The sequence below is a fragment of the Tenebrio molitor genome, chromosome 1 (genome assembly GCF_963966145.1).
Source record: "Tenebrio molitor chromosome 1, icTenMoli1.1, whole genome shotgun sequence".
Taxonomy (NCBI): domain Eukaryota; kingdom Metazoa; phylum Arthropoda; class Insecta; order Coleoptera; family Tenebrionidae; genus Tenebrio; species Tenebrio molitor.
Window position 1 is genome coordinate 1,493,906 of NC_091046.1, and position 20,782 is coordinate 1,514,687.

Below are 20,782 nucleotides of genomic sequence, written 5' to 3' on the forward strand. Positions count from 1 at the left end.
AAATTTGGAAAACTCTTTACGATGTTTACCCTCGTCCCCAAACGGCAATCAAAATATAATAACCGCGCCGCGTCCCCATTTAGCAAAGTGTAAAACAACAAACGAATAAGCCCTTAATGATGACACATTACTTATTTACACAGTGTTTAACGACAAACTAAGCCTATTTATTGCCGGCGATGTTTACAAATTGTCACAGATATTATATCGCCTTCCGACCAATGTTTAGTCAGGATGCGGCAGACTCGAGGGCGTCTCCGGCCGGTGGTGGGGACGGAACCGACTTAAGTCAAGATGCATTAGCCGAAATTTGACGTCCTCCAGTGAATAAACGGTAGCGCGATGTACTCCCTTCAGCCGTTCGACTCCTGCTACTGCGACCGGTACGGCGGCCACCGCCGCCTCTTCAACCCCTATTTTCCGCCCTTGTGGCTACCGCTGCCGGTCAAGCTCCAACAGCCCAGGCCGGAGAAGCCGCCCTACTCGTACATCGCCCTCATCGCCATGGCCATCAGCTCTGCCCCCAAGGAGCGACTCACCCTCAGCGGGATCTACAGGTTCATCATGGACAACTTTCCCTACTACAGGGAGAACAAGCAAGGCTGGCAGAACTCCATCAGGCACAACCTCAGCCTCAACGATTGTTTTGTTAAAGTGCCCAGAGACAAGGTGTCGCCAGGGGGGCCGGAGCAGGCCGGGGGTAAGGGCAGTTACTGGATGTTGGATCCCAAAGCGGCGAACATGTTCGAAAAGGGGAACTACAGGAGGAGGAAGACGCGGAGGCAGCGGATAGCGGATTGTACGGCCAGTTTGTACCAGGTAAGGGTGGAAATGGTGATTGTGGTGCTAAAAAGGGGTGGCAGTGTCTAATTCGCAGGTTTTTCGTGTTGATAAGTGAACAAATGTGGCAATCCTAAAGTTTTGAAAAACTGTAGTCGCTTCGTAGATTGATTCGTACAAAGCTCAACTGTCAAACTTTTAAAGATTGTGTGGATCACAACTGTCACAAAAATTTTATATCTACATGTTACTACTTGGAAGAATTTGTTTTTGGATTTTTTTTCTGAATTTTTACGTTGTGCGGTTCGACTAGTTTATTGAGTCACGACAATCAGTGACAACTAACGTCCGTATGAACTAATCTACGAATCACTTTAGTTTCTCACGTCCGAGTAATTTGAAAGTTTATTTGATCACGCTGTACGCGACACGCATATTTTATATTTTCAGCGCACCTGTCGATTGAAAGTGTGAAGACATTAATTTGTGTGAAAATTGTAACATCCTGATATACAATGTGTTATTTTGACTTTACTGCAATTGACATTTTTTTGGAAATCACGAATACACAGTGTTTGCTTTATACCGGGTGGGATCGTATACGCGCACGCGAGAAATCCCTCATTCTAATTAAATAAAATTGTCGAAATTTTTCAGACTTACCTGGCTATTGGTAAGGTACATTTCATAATTTTTTGATAATTTTTCACTTACAAACAAAGCCAAAAAAAATTAAAATGTAAATTTCAACCAAAAAGTCAAATTCTGATTTTTATACTGACCTATCCAGATTCACTTCCTATTATTATTTACGAAATCAGCGGAAAAAAACACCAATTAGATTTTGAATTAAACGCAGTTTTACATTTCAACTTTCAAAATCATTTTTATTTATGATCTGCTACTTGTGCTGTCGTAAATTTAGGTGACAATGGAAACTGTCAATTTTATGGCAAAAAGGTTTAAAACGGTCGGCTATACCTTTGTTGGGAAATTATACCATTGTGCCGTAAATCACCCGTCTGGTTTACGTTTAAATAAAAAAGGGAATTATTTAGCTAACCAAGTCAAAATTTGTAATTGTGCCACCAGGGTTTGATGGGCTAGCAGATACAGATTCATTTAGTGTAAAAACTTTATAGGTAAATTAACAGTTAATTTCAGAAAACTAATACAACTGTTACGGGCTTATTTATTAACAAAAAATTTTTTTAAAAATTCTCAAATATACCTTATCAATAATTAGTCAGGGATATAAAATTTCGCCAATTTTATTTAATTAGAAGTCGCGATTTCTCGCGTGCGCGTATACGATGCCCCACCCGGTACACTTCATACCTGAACACTGTGACTTCAAATGCTTGTAAAATATTTCATGATGAAACAACTTTTCAAGATCTTGCGTCAGATTGCGTCATTGTTTTACCTTAAATTTGATCTTTTGTTTTTACAAATATTAAAAAATACGAAATGTTTGGATTTTGGCCTCATATTACCACGAGGATCAGTTTTAGGTCTTGGTTTGTTTATTCTTTTATATTACCACGTGGAAGAATATTTACATGTTTTTACCGAGATTTTTTAAATCCATTTCGATGACAAAAATTGTCAAAATTAAAATTAATTTATTATACAGGGTACGTCTTTAAAATATGCAGTTTGTACAACTTTTTATAATACATATTTTAAAATTTTTAATTGATTAATTAATTAATGTCAAGATTAATTTAAAAAATAATTAATAGATGATTTTTTTATTTTGAGTATTTCAGCAATTTTTAAGTAACAGTATAGATCGATTAATTGTCATTAATTTTATTACTCATACTAATTATTATTATTGTTAAAAGGATGATCAATCGAACGAATAATTAAATAATGTCATTAGTCTTAATTTATTTAAATTTATTACATAATTTATGAAATTAAATTAAAACTATTATTAATTAATTGATAATCTATCTAAGTAGATTAAACCTTCATTCTTAGCTAAATCGAAAATATAATAATTTTAGAAATGATTAATTTATTAATTCCACAATTAAGTACAAAAATTTGTTACATTAAATTTGATTCTCGATTTTAAAAAATGGTTTCAAAAATGTTACTTTTATATTAAAGTAATTACAAAATTCTAAATTATCTTAACAGAATTAATTATTGAATTAATGCCAATTTGTATTAATAATACACGGTCATTATAAATGAAAAAAGTGAATGTAGAATTTATGGTTGCCGCTTCATATGAAAATGATCAAAATTATTTATATATTATGTGACCATAAAGTGGCCAATGACAGCTCCGGGCTCTCAGGGGGTTTTCGGGGCATAGGGCGTGGGTTCGGATTATAAAAAAAATGGGCGCCAGGCAGCTATTGTCTTGAGCTGGTTGTTAAGCTTGTCCAGCTGCCGGGACAAGTGCTCAGTTTCTCGGATGCTTCGGAGTCAATACGAAAGAACTTAATTCCTTGCGAATTAAATAATTGGTTTATTCAATTTTTGTCCAACAGTCCAGGAAATTCGAAATGCTTACTTAAGTGTGCACTGGTCCGTGGAATTGGCAACGTTACTCTACGTAATTTTGTTAATTGAAATTTCGAACCAGTTCACATTAATGATCTTATTCAATACCTTATTCTGGTCTTATCAAGAAAGCTTTCCTTTACAGGTGACCTTGTAAATTATTGTTGTGAATAAACTTAAAATTAATACAACTCCGATGAAAAAAAAACGAAAGGAAAATCTGTTGCATGCGTGAAACAAGAATGAAGCGCAGTCTTCTGCTTTCATAAATTTACAACGTTAATTTAACATCGATTCTATAATTGAAAAAATTGCAAATTTACTGGAAGTAGAAGAACTGCTACTAATAATTGAAATGTGAAATTTGAAAACTTGAGCTTCGTGAGGTCTTTCTAAAAATTTGAAATTATTGAAATGCGAGATTTTTACAAATTGAAACGGTTCTAAATATTGAGAAGCGGGATATTTGAGGCGTTCTTTGATTTTTCGCAAATCCGCAATTAAATTGTGCGACTTATCTTACGCCGGTAACGTGGTGTGACCTTGACGATTTTCTTTAGTCCTTGGTGAAACGGTACGTGGTCCGATGACCTTAATGGACGGTTTGCGGTCTGGCGACGACCACTCTGACGAACGATGTGGCGACGATCACCCCATATAACGATAGTCCTGGTGAACAATCACCCTAAAAGCGACGCGGCGACGAATGACCCTAAAGAACAACGTTCCTGGTCCGAACTATCGCCCCAAATAACGATGACTGGTCCGGCTGACCCTAAAGAACAACGTTCCTGGTCCGAACTATCGCCCCAAATAACGATGACTGGTCCGGCTGACCCTAAAGAACAACCCCTAACGAATTGTCGTTAGTGTTGCGAAACTCAATCGATTCGGTAATTACCTTTCCGCTGAAAGGGGTTGCTTCTCGATAATTCGAAGGAGGACTTTCCGGTTCTCCTTCGCGGTACGGTAACGGTAATCTGGCTCGAACTACCCCTAACGGACGAAAATTAGTGAAGTGAATTCGCTAATGAAGGATAATTACCTCTATCTCGCTAGATGACGAGGGGTTTCTCGACCACGGCAAAACGGTAAACGGTAAAACGGTAAATCTTCGGGCTCCTCGACGGCCCCGAAGGCTGGCAGCGCCGGACGATAAGCGCCATGGCGTTCGGCAATCCACCCACAGGGATGATTGCGGATCCCGAACGCCACGCACGTGATTCGCAGCTCGCGACTTGCGGCACCTGCCGCCCGCTCGGCGGTCGCCGACCGAGTCCTCTTTAATTTCCGCTCGCGATCGGTTTTTTTTTTTTGGCTACCCCCGGCTCTAGGAGATCAACCCGAAAGATCTGGACCTTATTCCGTTGGGCGATAAGGCGTCCCGGTTATTGTACTGACCGCGCATCTTGATGACAACTTCCGGCGATCCTACACTTGCGCGCTAAATGACAGATGGTCGAACATGGCGCCGGTTTGTTTACGTTGGACTTCACCGATCGAAAAATCCGGATGTCGAAGCGGTAATGTGTCGGTGAGTCCACGCGTAACACACGATAGATGTTGACGGCAATTTCCCGCAGGATCTCAAAAGGTTGGACACCACAAGGATGAAGGAAGAAGGTTAGGGAAAAGAAGAGAAGAAGATAACTTTCCGGCAAGTCACGGGAACAAAAGGGAATCGGAATTAACTTTGCCGTACGGTTACCCGAGCTGAGAAGAAGAAGAGGAAGGATTGAAGGAAAAGGAAAGGAGAAAGAAGAAAAAAGCGAACGATGAATAGATAGGCCGCAGCTAGACAGCCTAGAGGCGTGAGGCCACCTCAGCCTAAAATTTAGGGGCTAACATGTGTGATTCCAGCCGCCCCAAAACTGGCTGGCACAAAGACTCTACAATGAAAACTCTAAAGAAACCGCGAAAGAAACAAACGAAAACCGAAAGTGAAACTGAAAGCGAAACCGAAATAAAACTGAAAGTGATCCGATAAACAAAAATGAACCCTGAACCGATAAACTCAAAATGAATTGACTGACGGCACAAACAAACTGAATTATTTCGAAATGAGCGTCCCCAAAAAAGGTTACGGCAGGGTGGGCGCGTCGCGACGTCATATGCCGTGCGTAGTGTTGCTTGTTCCTGATCTTCGAACAGCGATCTTATTGTCCCGCGAGCATAAGTAGGACCTCTTGGCCTCCTACCCCGGCCAAAACGAATAGTGGCACTTTGACCTGCTACAATTATACATATTATACAAGATATCTACAAATGATTGTCAGGTCAAGCTAGCTTTGGAAAATAATATTATTGTGCCGCCTTTTTGAAACAGATGCCCAATTTATTGTTAACTGTCATTTTTCGTTCCTTATATTTGTTTCGTTACATTTAGTAAACACCAAAATCTGAATTTTTCAATACAAATTGCAAGTACGTCGGGTTTTTAGAACTAAACAAAATTTGTGAGGGAAGGATTAGCCAACAACCTAACCTAAAAATGTGACATTTAGAATTTGCCGAATTTATTCTACATATAAAGCGGCACATTCAAAATTTGACAAGTTTTCATATAAAGCTGGACCTGACAAACCCTATATAATATGACATTATTGACAGTTCACACAAAATGTCGCCACACTACAATTATGTTTGTGTGAAGCGGCAAAAATTCCATAACATGGGCATGGCTTGCTTTGACTACAATAATTTATAATTATAATGACCCTGTATATTGCAGGTTTTATTTTCCTTGTTGAAAATTGTTTATGAGACTTCCTAATAAGAACTGATCTTAAATTTAATTTATTTTCTGTTAAAAATGATTATTTCAAATACATTCTTACCCACTAAATTATGTTGAATTTTTAAAATCTCGACTAATTATTCCAGCGAAGTAAGTACCTAAGGATAAAAAATCATGTAATTAATGCATTAATCGTTTTAAAAATTCACTAATTAATACACTATGATGAATATTAATCATAATTTTTTTGATATTACTAAAAATTTTACACTGAATCACTTAATTACAAAATGGTTATCTTAATCTAGATAATACAACACTCTGTAATTAAAAATTATAATTAAATTAAAATTATACAAATTAGTAGTTTCGGAACAATTTAAACTAATTTTAGTGTAACCATACCTGAGGGTTAAAATTAGTTCACAGTTAAATTTTTGAAGTAGACTTAGTTGACAGCTTTAGCAGTAAATTAGTTTTAATTCCTAGTTTCAAGCGAGAATTAGAAGTAATTTATTTGCTAAATAGGGGAATTAAGACTAATCTACAGATCAAATTGGTAATTAACGTTAATTTACGTTGCAGAGAAGAACGTTACGACATTCTTGTAAAGACTATTAATGCAAGGTTCTTATCTCTTTATTAGTTTTGTGGTTTTATCACTTTCATTCTAACTGGGCCAAGTTCAAGTTCAAATTAAAATTGAAATATATTTTCATTATTTACTTCTTATTCACGAGCAATTTACAATTAGAGATTTTTCGCGCATGAGCGCATTATTTGAGGCACGAGCGACAAAGGAGCGAGTGCTTCATTTGCGCGAATGTGCCGAATACGTCTTGTCGCATCGAAGTTCGTACAATATTTTCAGTCTATCGAAATTTTCATCATCCAAATTGGAGAAATGCTGTTTTGTAAACCAGAGTTTATTATTATTAAGTCAAATTATTTTCAGAATGCTGATTTTGAAGCATTAGTGCGCGAACGTCGATTTCGCGCACTAGTGCTTCAACATCATCCAAAAAGCATTCGCACTAGTGCGCGAACATCGATTTCGCACACTAGTATGCGGTCGCGAAATATCATTTTTAAGGTAGTGAGTTCAAAAAAACGAATTACTTCTACATACTTAAATTAGTACATTTTAATTGGAACTTGCAATTATGTCAAATTGAGTTTCGGGTGTAATTTCAGTCAGCGATGTAATTATTAATGTACTTACTGAAAAATTAATTATGTGCTTTTAAAAATGTTGGTTCTTTCTGTTGGTCGCTCAACAAATAAGAAGCGAATTGTATTCCTTTTGTTTTGTATTCTTTGAGAACAAGAAAAGATTTGGAGGACGAGCGAAGACAACGATTTGAAAAAGTGCGGTGATCTGCGCTTAAAAAAAAATGACTCCAGGTCCATAAAGTTCGAAGGCACAATGCCATCCGCGTTAACCATCCAAGAGATGCTCCGCAATTAACACCCAGTAACGTGCATTTTATTGCATCTTAAACATCCAAGGAGGAGCATAAAGCCCAGTAAACATGAACTCTCCCGCTATTTATTTTCCAGGCAAACAAAAAGCCGAAAAAAAAAGTATCTCGAGAAGAGAACGCGCCGCTCCAGCGACGCTAATAATTCGAGGGCAGTTTGCTTTGGAATTTTCCAAAGTTCCTCGTTAGAAGTTTTTTCGCTGACTTTCGCCGCTGAAATAATGAGGTGCAAATATAAAACAAATTAGCCGGTTCCGTGTGTAACCGAAAGCTCCGTTAGCTTGTTAAGCGTGCTTTTTCGAACGCCGCAGCGAACCCATCGACTTGGAGCTTCGGAAAAAGTGGCGGCGGGGGCGGCCGCCATCGGGGGCGAACATCTGTGCAAGGAGCGGTGATTTAGCGCGCTCATAACCAATTACCGCTTTATGTCGGCATAAACGTTCCAAATAAACAAATACTGGGAATTATTGAAATTTATGCCGAAAACGAACAAAACGGACGCGGCGGACGGAGCGATTTGTTTAAAAAATTTTACACTTTTCAAACAAAAAACATGTGCTGGCCGTAAAATAAAATGGCCGTAAAGTGTCAACAACTTAATTTTATGACATTTTTAATATATACACAGATCCCATATGGCGAAAGTTGTTTGTTTTCGACGTTTTAACGGTTTTACCTTGTTTGGGCGAAATTTATTTGGAAAAAGTTTGCCGAAACGATCGAAAATATACAGAGGAGTCGAGCTCTTTTTCAAATAAATTCGGCGTGTTTGTTGGCTTTCGCTGGAGCAATGTGTGCTCTCTAATACAGTGTCTGTTAGACAAATTCGTAAACTTTCAACACCGGGTGTCGCACTGAATCATCGTTTTTACACTGAAAACTCTCTATTTACGAATTCGGTGAATGCCACTGCTGTCGCTCTTGTTTACAGATTCCGCTTCCAAAATCGAACATATTTTCCACAAACCGGGAAATTTTAACTATTAAATGTCGAGAGATCACCTGACAGAAAGGTTTAAACACGAAGATGAGTCGTGCGAGCGAGCGCACCGTTTTGTTGAAATATTACATTGTTCGAAGGCAAATTCCAACCAGTCTCGACACGTTCCAAGTTCAGACCAGATAATTTTGGATTAAAAAATATTAGTTTTGTTTTACGATATTTATTTGATCACTCGTTGACACAAATGGTGTTGCTGTGGTAAACTTTCAGCAGATGTATTTATCGCTGTAAAAAGAGGAAGCACGTTTTTGTCGATGGCAAACTGAGAAAAGTGCCACATTTATTCTCTACGTATTATTGAGGAATAAATTTATCTGGATTAGTTTCCGGCCTATAAAGAACTGAAAATGAATCTATCAGAGCAAATAAACAAGATGCCACTTGGGATGTTCATAAATCGAAAAATATTTGGGTAGAAAAACATTCAAAAATATTGTTTTAGGAAAATTAAATTAACTCTTTGCAGAATCGTGTGTTCCCGGATCATTGACTTTCTAAAAATAAAAATGGAAAATGTATCGATAATATCGGATGATCTTTTGTAACAAATAATTTACGTTTACATAAATGTTTATTACTGGAAAAGTTTTCAAGCTGGAAACCACAATTTAACAAATATCAGATTAGTCACATAATTCTCCATAATGAAATGTTTCTGTTGGGATCCTCTGAAGAACAATGTAATCATTATTTTTGAAGCAGACCACACTCTTAAGGTAGCAATTATTCGAAAGGTATTGGTTGCTTCAAATATTTTAAACAAATATAATTGCAATAAACCAATTTTTTTAATTACTTACCTTTATTTGTTTTCTGGTCTGTCTCTGTGTCTATTTGTTGGCATTAATTAATAATTGTACAGGATATCTATAAATAATTGTCTGGTCCAGCTTGCTATGAAAATTTGTCAAATTTTGAATGTGCCGCTTTATATGTATGTAAAATTCGGCAAATTCTGCATGTCACATTTTCAGGTTAGGTTGTTGGCAAAATCCTGCCCTCACAAATTTTGTTTTGTTGTAAAACCGGACATATTTGCAATTTGTATTGAAAAATACAGATTTTTGGTGTTTGTTAACTGCGATAAAATGAACATAAGGAACGAAAACTGACTGGATTCAAAAGTGCCAATAAAATGCCATGTCGGAAGTGACAGTTAATAATAAATTAAAATTGGCCATCTGTTTCAAAAAGGCGGCACAATAATATTTTTCTACAAAGCTGGTTTGACCCGACAATCATTTATAGATATCCTGTATAAAATGTTTGTCTCTGTTGGAGCGTCAGACCCGTTTTGGTGTCAATAGACCTTATGTTTTTGAAATGTAGGCAATTTTATGGAATTTTTTCGTTCACGATAACCACGAGCACCAATTTGAATGTTTCTTTGTGAAAAATATTTGTTTTAGTAAAAATTCGAAGTCTATTAATTTTGATGCAAATTGTAGTTTTTAAAAATGTTTTTAAAATATGGGTAATTTCGCACTTATCGGTTTTCTGAATCAAAATCTGGTCAAGTACGTGGTGTCATAATAGTATGTATATTAAAGAACGAGTTTTATAAGGGTTGATTTGGCGCACGAGTCCCAACTGTAGAAAACGAGCCGTAGGGAAGTTTTCTATGGGACGAGTGCGTCAATGCTCTTATAAAACGAGTTTTTTATGTTATTTTTTAGAATTTGCACCTTTGTTTTAATTTTTAAATAAAAAAATTAAATCTTCAAATTCTAGGGAATTTTGTATTAATTGCTAATTCAAGGTAACAGATGCAAATACATCTGCAACAGATGTTAAAAAGTAGAGTTTGAACATTAAAATTGGAAGTTTTTTGGTGTAAATGACAATAATACACTGAAATATTGATAAAATTTTTCTTAGAGATCTATTAAACCACGAGTGCTTTAATAGATAGCCATAAACGACTCCAAATTGATTACAATAATAAACCTATTAGATACGCAAATTCTAAAAATTCTTTTTTTTGTAATTTGCCTCCATTTTGATTCTCTAATAGACATATTAACGAACGCGACGTCATCATCTGCGATGCCATTATAGCTATTAATTCACGGAACATTTTACGAAAATTTTTAGGTTGGCAAAGCTTGATGCGGAATTATCTTGTCATGTATTTTTAGCAATTTTACGTATTTCAAGGGGCGTACATGCAAGATTATCTTGATTATCTTCCATATTCGTGTTTTGTGACAGAATCTGGATAAAACAAAAGGCGACTAGATCAAATCTTTACGTTTAAAATTAAGACATTGCCAACCACCACAAAAATCCCTAAATTTCTTTCCAAACTAATTGATATCTAATCAAAACGAAGATTATTTACGTCAGAAAATAATTTTTTCAATGAGCTCAAGATGAATAATTATTATTCATTGCAAGGGTTTGACACTTAAACAACGTTCACGTTGTTTTGGCATGATGGGAGGCCATGATTTATTTTTTTAACGTTGGATACACTGTCACTAAAGTGCCTGACATGCGGACCTATCAAAATGTACAAAACATGTTGCTGAATTTCCCGGGATGTCTGAGTATTTTTCTATTCCGATCTAGTAAAACTGACAACAATGCACTAACGCCATTTATAACCTCCAACTTAGAAAAACATAACCTAATTACTACCAAATTAAATGCAAAATTTCCATGGCCTTCTATTATGGCAAAACAAGGTAATTTCAAATTATTAGATTTATAAAAATAAAGTTGAACGATAAAAGTTACTTTTTCTTATGATTGAAAAATCGGATTTTAAAATATTTTAGTTTAAAAAATGTTACTTTGGCGCACTCGTGTAAAAACAACTTCTTTTCGTACTATTTTGACATTTTGTAGAATTAATTATATATTTAATATTCAAGTTCTTTCTAACTCTTAATAGTTCCTAGAAAAAAAAAAAAACGTGTATGATATTCTCGCCTAAAGTGTTGTTAAGACACTTTGAATTGCTAAGTCTCACACAAGTGCGTTAAGTACACACTTTTCACATTAGTGTCATAAATAGCTATTATTGTTTTCAAGGCTTAAACTGTTGCATTCTACAACAAAGTGACACTTTTGCCATTAATATGAGTGATCATGAATTTTTTTTTACATCTTATCCTGTTATTAAATTTTCAGTAGAAACAAAAGTATTTTGACAGGATAAAAATTTTTAAAATTGAAATGGAGGTAGAGCACGAGTAGTTTATAAGAATAGTCCATATTCCTAAATCTTACTAAAATAACGTATTTACCATATTTTATTCAGATCATAATGTTAATTGAGGTGCAGTAAATGAAAAAATAATATTCATAAATTCTCACAACACATGACATCTATGAGATCTCATAAAACGTAATCAAGAAGCTTTCTTATAGAATGTCACAGAAATATTTTTCAGCTTTGATAAAAACCATCTTTTATTAAATATTTCTGGGGATATACCCAAAAAGAATATTTCTAATGAAACATTAATGGTATCCTGATTTTTTCAATGTTTCTCAACTAAAATAACTTACATTCAGACAATATGGGGTGTTCATTAAAATTTCCCGTCAAAGTTGCTTGTGAACGCACCACGGATTACAACTCTAATAAAACTGTTTAAATCTAACCTCACTTTTTGCGTTGTTTATGTTTTTAAACTGCAGACTGACGAGTGGTGCGTTCAAAATCGATTCTTCAACGCCAACTTTGACGGAAATTTTAATGAACACCCGATATATTTTGTTCACAAACAATTCCTGTTATTTTAAATTTTAAATTAATAAAGATAACTTAAATTTCTTTAAGAACATACTGTACTTTGATGCTAACATATCGGGTGTTCATTTAAATGTATCCTCAAAGTTGGCGTTGAAGAGTTGATTGTGAACGCACCACTCGTCAGTCTGCAGAGTAAAACCATAAACAACGCAAAAAGTGAGGTTAGATTTAGATAGCTAATCCGTGATCTGTAATCCGTGATGCGATCACAATCGACTCTTCAACGCCTACTTTGAGGATAAATTTAAATGAACATCTGATATAATATTATAAGAGAAATAAACTTCATTACAGTGTTATGTCATTTTCAGTATTGTATCTCGCTTAAGCGCAATTTAATTTTCTTCGATGGCGTCAGTGGCATCTTCGTTTTGATCGAACGTCTTTGACAAGAATGTTACCACGTGACTGTCCATCGCAAAAAGACCAACTGTAAACGCTCCTCGGAGCTGCCTTGTTTTCCCGACCATCCCGGAAACAGGAAACGAGAAAAATGTTAGTATTTTGCAAAAGCTTGCAATTTTTGTCGCCACCCCGTATCGGTGACCCCGCCCACGCCGCATTCCATTTTTACTGTTCCCTCTGTTATTGCAAGCGGCAATAAAAGCCGTATTAGAAAATTTTACGTCCGATATTAATGACGGACGGCCGTTTCCGCTTCGGCAGTTTCATTCAGCGAACGCCGTTTCGCCACCGATTTCTCTGAATGGATCGATTGATTCATGAATCGGCGGCGTGATTTTTCGGGTGCGCCATCTGGAGCCGGACTTTAACGGCCCGTTTACTATTTCGTAAATAATCGTGTTCGTTTTGCAGGAGCAGGCCCTCAGCCTGGTGACGAGGACGGCGGACGGAGGCGGCGACCAGGCACAGGACGAGGGACGGACGGCCGAATCGCAGAGGAAAAGCAAGAATTCCAGTCTATTTACCATCGAGAATTTAATTAAAAGTAACGACTCGAGTAATAAAATTGGTTAAATAAATACGAGGTTGCCAGCTTTTCTTTGATGTTACCATGTTTTTTGTGATTTAAATTATTTGTATTAGTTTTTGAGGATTTCTCAACAAATAAAGATGTTTATATAAATGCCGTTTATGTGTGTACCATCTAATATTAGTCGAAACGATGTTCCACATCCCTCACGGACGCTTCTCCAGAAAGACATTTTTCTGCACAAAAACAAAGTGATCAACACTCCGGTAAATAAACAGGTGGCTATTTACAAAAGTCAGTCTGCACGCCAATAAAATTTCAAATACATATTTTGCGGTTTATTGCGAAATCACCATAAAAATGTTTATTGCATTTCCACTAATTTTAGAATGATTTTATTTATTTTCAAACGATTTTCAATATTAACAATCTTCAGTTATTCAGGTTACACGTGGGAAAAATTCTACAATTATTTTTAATAACTCTGTAAACACTCCTAGAACATTACAAACAACTTTGATACTTTTATTTAATTTTGGACCTATAGTCGGAAAATTTGACACTACACTGTACTATAAATGTTTGTCACAATTTTTGTTAGGCTGCTCCTTTGGTAAAGCTGATGTTTAAAATAGCCACACCAGATGTTGAGGAAAATGTTCACCAAATTGTTCAACAAAATCCACGCATGATCATAAAAAAAAATATATTTATGTCCTCATCCTTCCTTGGGTCAACAACTCTTATCTCCACAATCAGTTTTGTCATTATTACAACAATTTACTCAATAGTGACATGCAAGACATAACTTTTTTAGTGACGAGGCTTGGTTTCACTTTTCTTTCTGGTTTCGTTGACTCTCTAAATGATAGAACTGGATGATTTGGAATAACAAACGGATATTTTCAACAAGATTCAGCTGCTGCTCACATAGCACGAACACCAATCAATCGTTGAAGATTAAAAGAATACGAAAAATGTAAAACAGAAATAAATTTGTGAAGTTCAGTTTTGTGCTAAATTCGAGCCGACAACCCTTACTAGCTGCGCCACTTTCCACCCTCGACCACTAGAGGCCTCCGCAATCCAGTTTCACTCTCCAAACTTTCCCAATTGTGAAAATCTAAAAAAAAACTCTTTGAAATAAGTCCACCCCAAATCGAAATTATTCCCAATTTTCCTCATTTCCACCCCTTCGATTGAATCGCCTTCTACCCCTCCCGAATCGTTCTATCGCATGTTCCTCTAGATGTTTTACGTGGAAAAGTTCGAATTCTGCGCGAGGTGCCAACACCCCCGAAAAAATTCTCACCCCTTGAAATTACCGCCGTTGATTAATCGGCGTGGTGAAAGGGCGTCGAAATTACGGATTATTGTTCGGCGGCATTGAAGGGTGCGATCGGCGCTTTATAGTCTCACCTGTTCGCTGGAGGGGCCGCCTCCGGGGGACGGCTGTGCCAGTAACCGCGAGGGGAGCGGGCGACGCCCGACATCTGACACATGTTGCAGCTACTTCGATCCGGGATATTCGTCATTTCGATATTTATTGCGCTTATCTGGGTTAATTATCTAAGCGAAAACCACTCGTGTTCGGTTTGTCAGGGGCGGCAAAAAATGGGGCGGATGAAGTGGCGGGTGAGAGTTGCGAATTATTGCGACACGGTGAGGGTGGAGAGGGTGGTTGGGGCGTCGAAGGGCGAGAGGAATGCTAGAAAGGTACACTTTGCAGATTAATTTATCATCTAATAATTGGCTCGATGAGGAATTTTAAATTGGTAGCGAAGGTTGCGCAAAATTGCCCTAAGGGTTTCTAGTTTCAGTGATGAAAGAAAAATCTAATCTAGAATCACAATGCAATAATCCTTTTCTCTGAAAAAACGCTCTCCATAAAGTTTTTTCATCTTCATATCTTCATTTCTGTAATAATGAGAATCTGGTGGGATTAAGTCTGGACGACATGGAGGATGAGCCATTAATTTGAGATCTAATAACTCATATTAAATAATGTCAAATGTGACACCATATCTTCTTTCGACCGGTGTTTTCTTTTCACTATTTTTGATTATTTCTCCTTTCATAAACAGCTACAATTCCATGACACCATGGTGTCCAGGAGATCTTCAAATTCTTCAGTTCATGCCAGTCTAGTCACAACTTTCTGCAAGTCTTCATTTGCAAGATTTTTTTTCAATATGTCATCTCAAATTAAATAGAAAAGTTGTTCTTCACTATTTGCAGATTTTCAATTTTGAATCTACAGAAATTTGGTCTGGAAAGTAATCCGCCTTCAGAGAAGAAATCGCTATAGCTTTCCATAGCAGCAGAAGGAAAGGTAATACATGAAGAAATATGTGAAAATAGAAGCAGATTAGAAGGAGTTGAACCATAGCAGTAGATTTGATGGAATGTTTCATCCCCCTCCTCAACTCCACGCCCACCTCTTTATGGTAGGGAGGGGTACCTCGGGGCGTATATTAACAGCGATTTGTCTTCGCAACGTCAGTTTATCCTCTGCTTTTGCAAGATAGTGTTCGAGATGTTCAAGATTCTTCCGTTCCTTGCTGTTTCCAATTTGGTTTTGCCAAATGGTAACAGTCTTCCGGTGGAGCTGTGGGCCCTGATTTTGAGGTAAGTAACAATTTTTGTCATTGCCATTTTGTACTAATCTACTTTGTTCCAGATTCTTGGACCCGGCCTCGCTTCTTACCGCCGCTAGAAGCAACACCCATTGGAGTTCCATTTGCAAAGGGGATCCAGTGTTGAGGACCAAGGTTCGAAGACAGTTGGCACTTGAACGCCAACGTTACCAAGAAGAAATGTTGAACCCAGGTCGGTTAATAACTGTGAAACGGGAAGGATATGAAGTCATGCTCCTGATGGGTTCTTCCAAGACAGAAAAGGTGTTGGTGGACCTCTACGGAATAAATTCAAGGGTCAGCGGTCGAAACCTTATAAATCCCTAAGATGTTAAGGGTGGTAATTTGAATTTACTAATTTTGTATTCATATAATGTAAATAAATATTTCGTAAAAGATATTTTGTTTTTTATTTCTATAGTTTAAGACAATTTACTGTTATACCAAGAGATGTGCAACTTTTTTTTGGCAGACAATGATCTAACATTTGTTGAGAAATTATCGAGGTATCCAATTTTTTTTAATTTAAACTATCTCCCGGCGCCTCCACCACTTTTACAAAATTCATTTTTTTTCCAAAAATAACATAACTATATGGTTCGCAGTGATTTAAAGTTTCGCGCGTTGAAAAAAGGAAGCCGTTTAGAACAGTGTAAAGTTTGAATTTCCCGCCGTTTGACACGAATGACATTTATTTATGTTTAATTGGGACATGTTTGTTTTCAGCAAAGGGTGCCCTTAGATATTTGCTTCGAGAATAGGAATCGTTAAGTTATTCTATTTTTAATCTAAAACATTGCTAAGAAAGAGAAAAAGAAAACTTTTTTGGCTCTAAATTTTAGGTTAGCTGTCAAGATGCTTCAATTAATCCACGCTGTAAAAAAGCACAACAATTGACGGTTTTCAACGCCTGCCCAGCCCAGGATTTCATTTGAATCTGTTATCACAACACCTGAGATATCTTTAATACATTTCGTTCTAAAATTTCCCGGCGCATCCACCATTCAAAAATTATTTTTGTTAAACTGTTTTTTTTAAATTGTATTTATGACATCGCTGTTGAAAAGTGTGCTTCCCCGCATCGGTCTAAATCTCCTCCAACTGTCACTCCCACTTAATCTGTTGTTTTCCCCGTGCCTCCATGTAGAACACCCCCCTCGGGCCGGTTTAAATTCCGCTCAAGTGCATCTGCATACCGTGTCAAAGCCCACCCTGGAAGTGTGCGGCTTCGCAATAAATAATTGCGTTAGGGCCGAGGCAACGGCCCGTGCATGTGAAATTTATGCGCCCCGTCCCCGGCCCAGAAATTCAAATCCGCCGTCGACGAATTCCGGCGGCGGTGAAAGTAGCCGGCGATTCCTCACTTTTATCGTAAACATTTCCTCGCCATCGGCCCCATCCATCATTCCGGAAGCGCTCCATCCGCTTTAAGGCCCCCGTCGGGGGCGGCCACCTAACCCGCTAATTAGGCTTCGAACGGCGTGGTACGAGTTTCTTAGCAACAGTTTTCAGTACCATTCGCGGCCGGCTTTGATGCCGCCGCCGGTGGTGAAATATGCGCGCCGTTGACACCGCCGCCGGGGGCCGTGCATGCGATCCCGCCATAACCTAGACGTCGACGTGGACGATTGTTATTCACCAGAATACATTATCTGCGAGAGATAAGCCCAGGTACACGGGCATTATTTAACGAAATGTGGCGCAATTGAAATTGCAAATCGCTGAATTGGGGCGGCGGGCTGCCCCCCACCACTGTATTTATTGGAGGCGCTGGAGATCTTATCGGGGGCGGTATTTATGCGAACACGAATTTATTTCAATTAGGACGCTATCGCCGCAACAGATCACACCAATATTGTCCAAATTCATGCACCACCCCCGGATGCAACTGCAACAACACAAATTATTTTATTTGACAAAAATTGACATCGGTGAAAAAGTGTTGGCACGAGTGAAAATGTCGTGATTGTTTTTGGGGTCGGCTGGAGGGGAGGATTTTTGTGGGGGTCTTACGTCGTATCGATCCCATCTCGGCCATTCCGTCATAAATCGCCGCCACAACCCTCTCCCTTTTTTGCGGAAGCAATCAGCGATAACCGCAGCAATCAAGGACCGCCGCCGAGTGATTTCTTGTACAGTTTCGGTGACGCAATTTGTCGACCTGGAGGCGGCGTGTGTGTATTTCTGGCAGTGTCGGCGCGGCCAGTAATTCAGCTATGATAGCTTTATTAAGGGCAGTTGACCGTGCGGCGGTGTAGCTAATGGCCGGGCCCCGAAGACGGTGATAAATAACTAGTTTGCGGCTGTCCAACTGACACTTGCTAGTTTGCGGATGACCGCCGGCGTCCCACCGCTGCGAAAAGGGACGGCGAGCCCTCCATTACGCAAGACAATATCAGCAGAGGACGCTCTAATCGACGATTATTTACGACGCGACAAAAAACCGCCACCGGGGCGGTCAAATCTCTTTAACGCGTATTACTGGTTGCATAACTCGAATGATTTCACCTGCGAACGCAGCCGAGTTATTATATTATATCGACTTGGGGGCGGCGTTATTCGCACGTGATCCCGCCGCCGGCAGTAATGAAAGTTGGTGTGCGTGCCGTCCGAACTAATTTTTGAAAGTTCCATTAGGTTTTATTGAGCCGACTGGGAAAGTTTTGACAATCGGAAATGAAGCGGATCGGTACAGGGTGTTCGCGATAAAACGAAGGGATGTCTTGGCCGGGGGCAGGTTGCCGTGACAGCTCGTGGAAATATGATGCCGCATGAGCGGACTCAGACTAATTGCGAGGACGATAATTAAATGTTAACTGCAGGAGTGTGTACGAGTGCGGAAGTTGTGACCATCAGCGCCGCCACCTCCATAGGCCGGATGCAACGGTGAACATGTCAGGTTAACGTCGTCCGGGTCGCTACACAGCCTGACATCTTTATTACCTCGTAAAGCGGGCTTAACTTCATGATGCCGGGTTTAAACAATTACGGCCGGATTAGTGCAACAGTGCAACTGGAGAGTGGAAGGGTTGCGGGAAAAATGAGGCCGAGTGGAGGCGGAAGAGATTAAAAATGTCGACGGAACTTAGTTTATTAGGCGCTGCGTTAAATATTGCACTCGCACGGTTTACTGAGTGACCCACTCGGGTTAACAAACATTAAAATTCCACTCAAGTCGGGGAAATAAATTGGCCGTATTTGTCAAATCGGAGACTTAAAAATAAATTGAGCTAAAGTTTTAACAAAAATTTCATGACGCGATACGGTCAGAAATAGGCTGTCTAATAGTTACGACCAATTGTAAGCCAGGTTAGCAATCGATTATCTTCTACAAAATCTACATATTATAATATCAAGTAAAATATCTCCCGACGCATCCACCATTTGTGTAACATCTAATCGTGCATTTTTCAAGAACAAATAATAATCATTTTTTTGCATATCGTAATGAAACTGGCACTTTTTTATACACGCAAAATCGTAGTGAAAGTAGCTCTTTTTTTTACACGAAAACTCTGTCCACTCATAGATTGGTTATCTTGGTTGACATAAATGATACTAAAAATGTTCACTCTACGCTACAACAAATAGATCCCGCGCGAAATTTGAAAAAAATGGAAAGAGTAGGTTTACACGTGATGTTTTATTATTATTCTGGATGTTTGCACTTAGGAAAAACGAAAGAAAACTTCAGTATAGTAGTATGTAGTAATATATTACGTTTTATTAATACAGGGTATTTCACGAGTGATAATCTGTCCCACGGAATTAAAAATGCAACACATATTACATTTAGAATTTCCGAACAAAGTTGGCTACTGAAATTAAAATATCCAGCTTTTTTCGGAAATGGCTAAACACAATGAACAACAATTTTTCTTCGCTGTTTTTGCCAATACAAAATTTGAAAACAGTTATTATCTAATAAGCAATTTTCCCTTCAGCAAACCTCTTTTACATAGATGATACTACTATTTGTCAATTTTCAAAAATTGTTGCCTCCCGGCGCCTCCACCAATTTTGCAATTTTTAGCTTTACTCTTTTCCAGAATAAATAATAATACTTTTGATTATTAGATAATCTTATTATTTTAAACTTGGTTCAATATTTTGTTTAATTGTTAATAAAACAAGAAATAGAGCTTTGTACTAAGTCCCTTCATCTAATTTTTTCCTATGCAATATTCATATATCCACACCTTGTATCTAATAGTAATTCTCAGTAAATGGAAAAGATTACTCAAAAATTATCACCATGAAGACACTTACTGGTTGCCTATACCCCCACCCCACCCCCCAAATTTTCCCACTCTTCCGTATACTAGGAGGGGGTACCTCCGGAGCTATATAAACCGCGACTCATCGCCCCAACATCAGTTTATCCTCTGCTTCTGCAAGATAAAATGTTCGAGATGTTCCAGATTTTACCGTTCCTTGCTGTTTCCAATTTGGTTTTACCAAATCGTAACAGTCTTCCGGTGGAGCTGTGGGCCTTGATTTTGAGGTAAGTTTCAATAATTTTTGATTGTTATTTTGTACTAATCTATTTTTTGTTCCAGATTCTTGGATCCAGCTTCGTTACTGACCGCCGCTAGAACCAGTTCCTATTGGAGTTCCGTTTGCAAAGGTGATCTAGTTTTGAGGACTATCATTCGAAGACAGGTGATGGCGGAACGCGAACGTTACCAAGACGAGATGTTGAACCCGGGCTTATCAATTACTGTACAACGAGAAGGACCTGGCAGTGTATTCCATTCGAATCGACGAAAAATCGTTCAATGGAGAGAACCTACGGTATCTCAAACACCTGATGGGTTCCTCCGAACAGAAAACAAGAAGCGGAGTGTTGCTGGACCCATGAGGACTAAATCCAGGAGTCAGCGGTCAAGACCTTACAAATCTCTTAGATGTTAAGGATGATAATT

The 20,782-nt window shown here is 38.1% G+C and overlaps 1 protein-coding gene and 2 long non-coding RNA genes across 3 annotated transcripts; 2 read left to right on the top strand and 1 right to left on the bottom strand.

Moving 5' to 3' along the window:
* The first annotated feature begins 263 nt into the window (after window positions 1–263).
* On the top strand, window positions 264–13,374 carry LOC138126283 (fork head domain-containing protein L1-like). The gene is made up of 2 exons (XM_069042017.1): window positions 264–819; window positions 13,104–13,374. The coding sequence occupies exons 1-2, from the start codon at window positions 343–345 to the stop codon at window positions 13,263–13,265; spliced, it is 639 nt and encodes a 212-aa protein (XP_068898118.1). The 5' UTR covers window positions 264–342; the 3' UTR covers window positions 13,266–13,374.
* On the bottom strand, window positions 3,245–4,488 carry LOC138126289 (uncharacterized). The gene is made up of 2 exons (XR_011157732.1): window positions 4,349–4,488; window positions 3,245–4,299 (listed from the first exon to the last, which is right to left on the bottom strand). It is a non-coding gene; the product is annotated as an uncharacterized lncRNA (long non-coding RNA).
* LOC138126295 (uncharacterized) lies at window positions 4,731–5,730 on the top strand. The gene is made up of 2 exons (XR_011157733.1): window positions 4,731–4,833; window positions 4,887–5,730. It is a non-coding gene; the product is annotated as an uncharacterized lncRNA (long non-coding RNA).
* Window positions 13,375–20,782: the final 7,408 nt, after the last annotated feature.

What these genes read in the sequence shown, in the direction of transcription:
- LOC138126283 (XM_069042017.1), top strand. Translation starts at nt 343, where the DNA reads ATGTACTCCCTTCAGCCGTTCGACTCCTGCTACTGCGACCGGTACGGC. An exon ending in GTACGGCCAGTTTGTACCAG is followed by an intron (nt 820 to 13,103) that starts GTAAGGGTGGAA and finishes TTCGTTTTGCAG; the next exon opens with GAGCAGGCCCTCAGCCTGGT.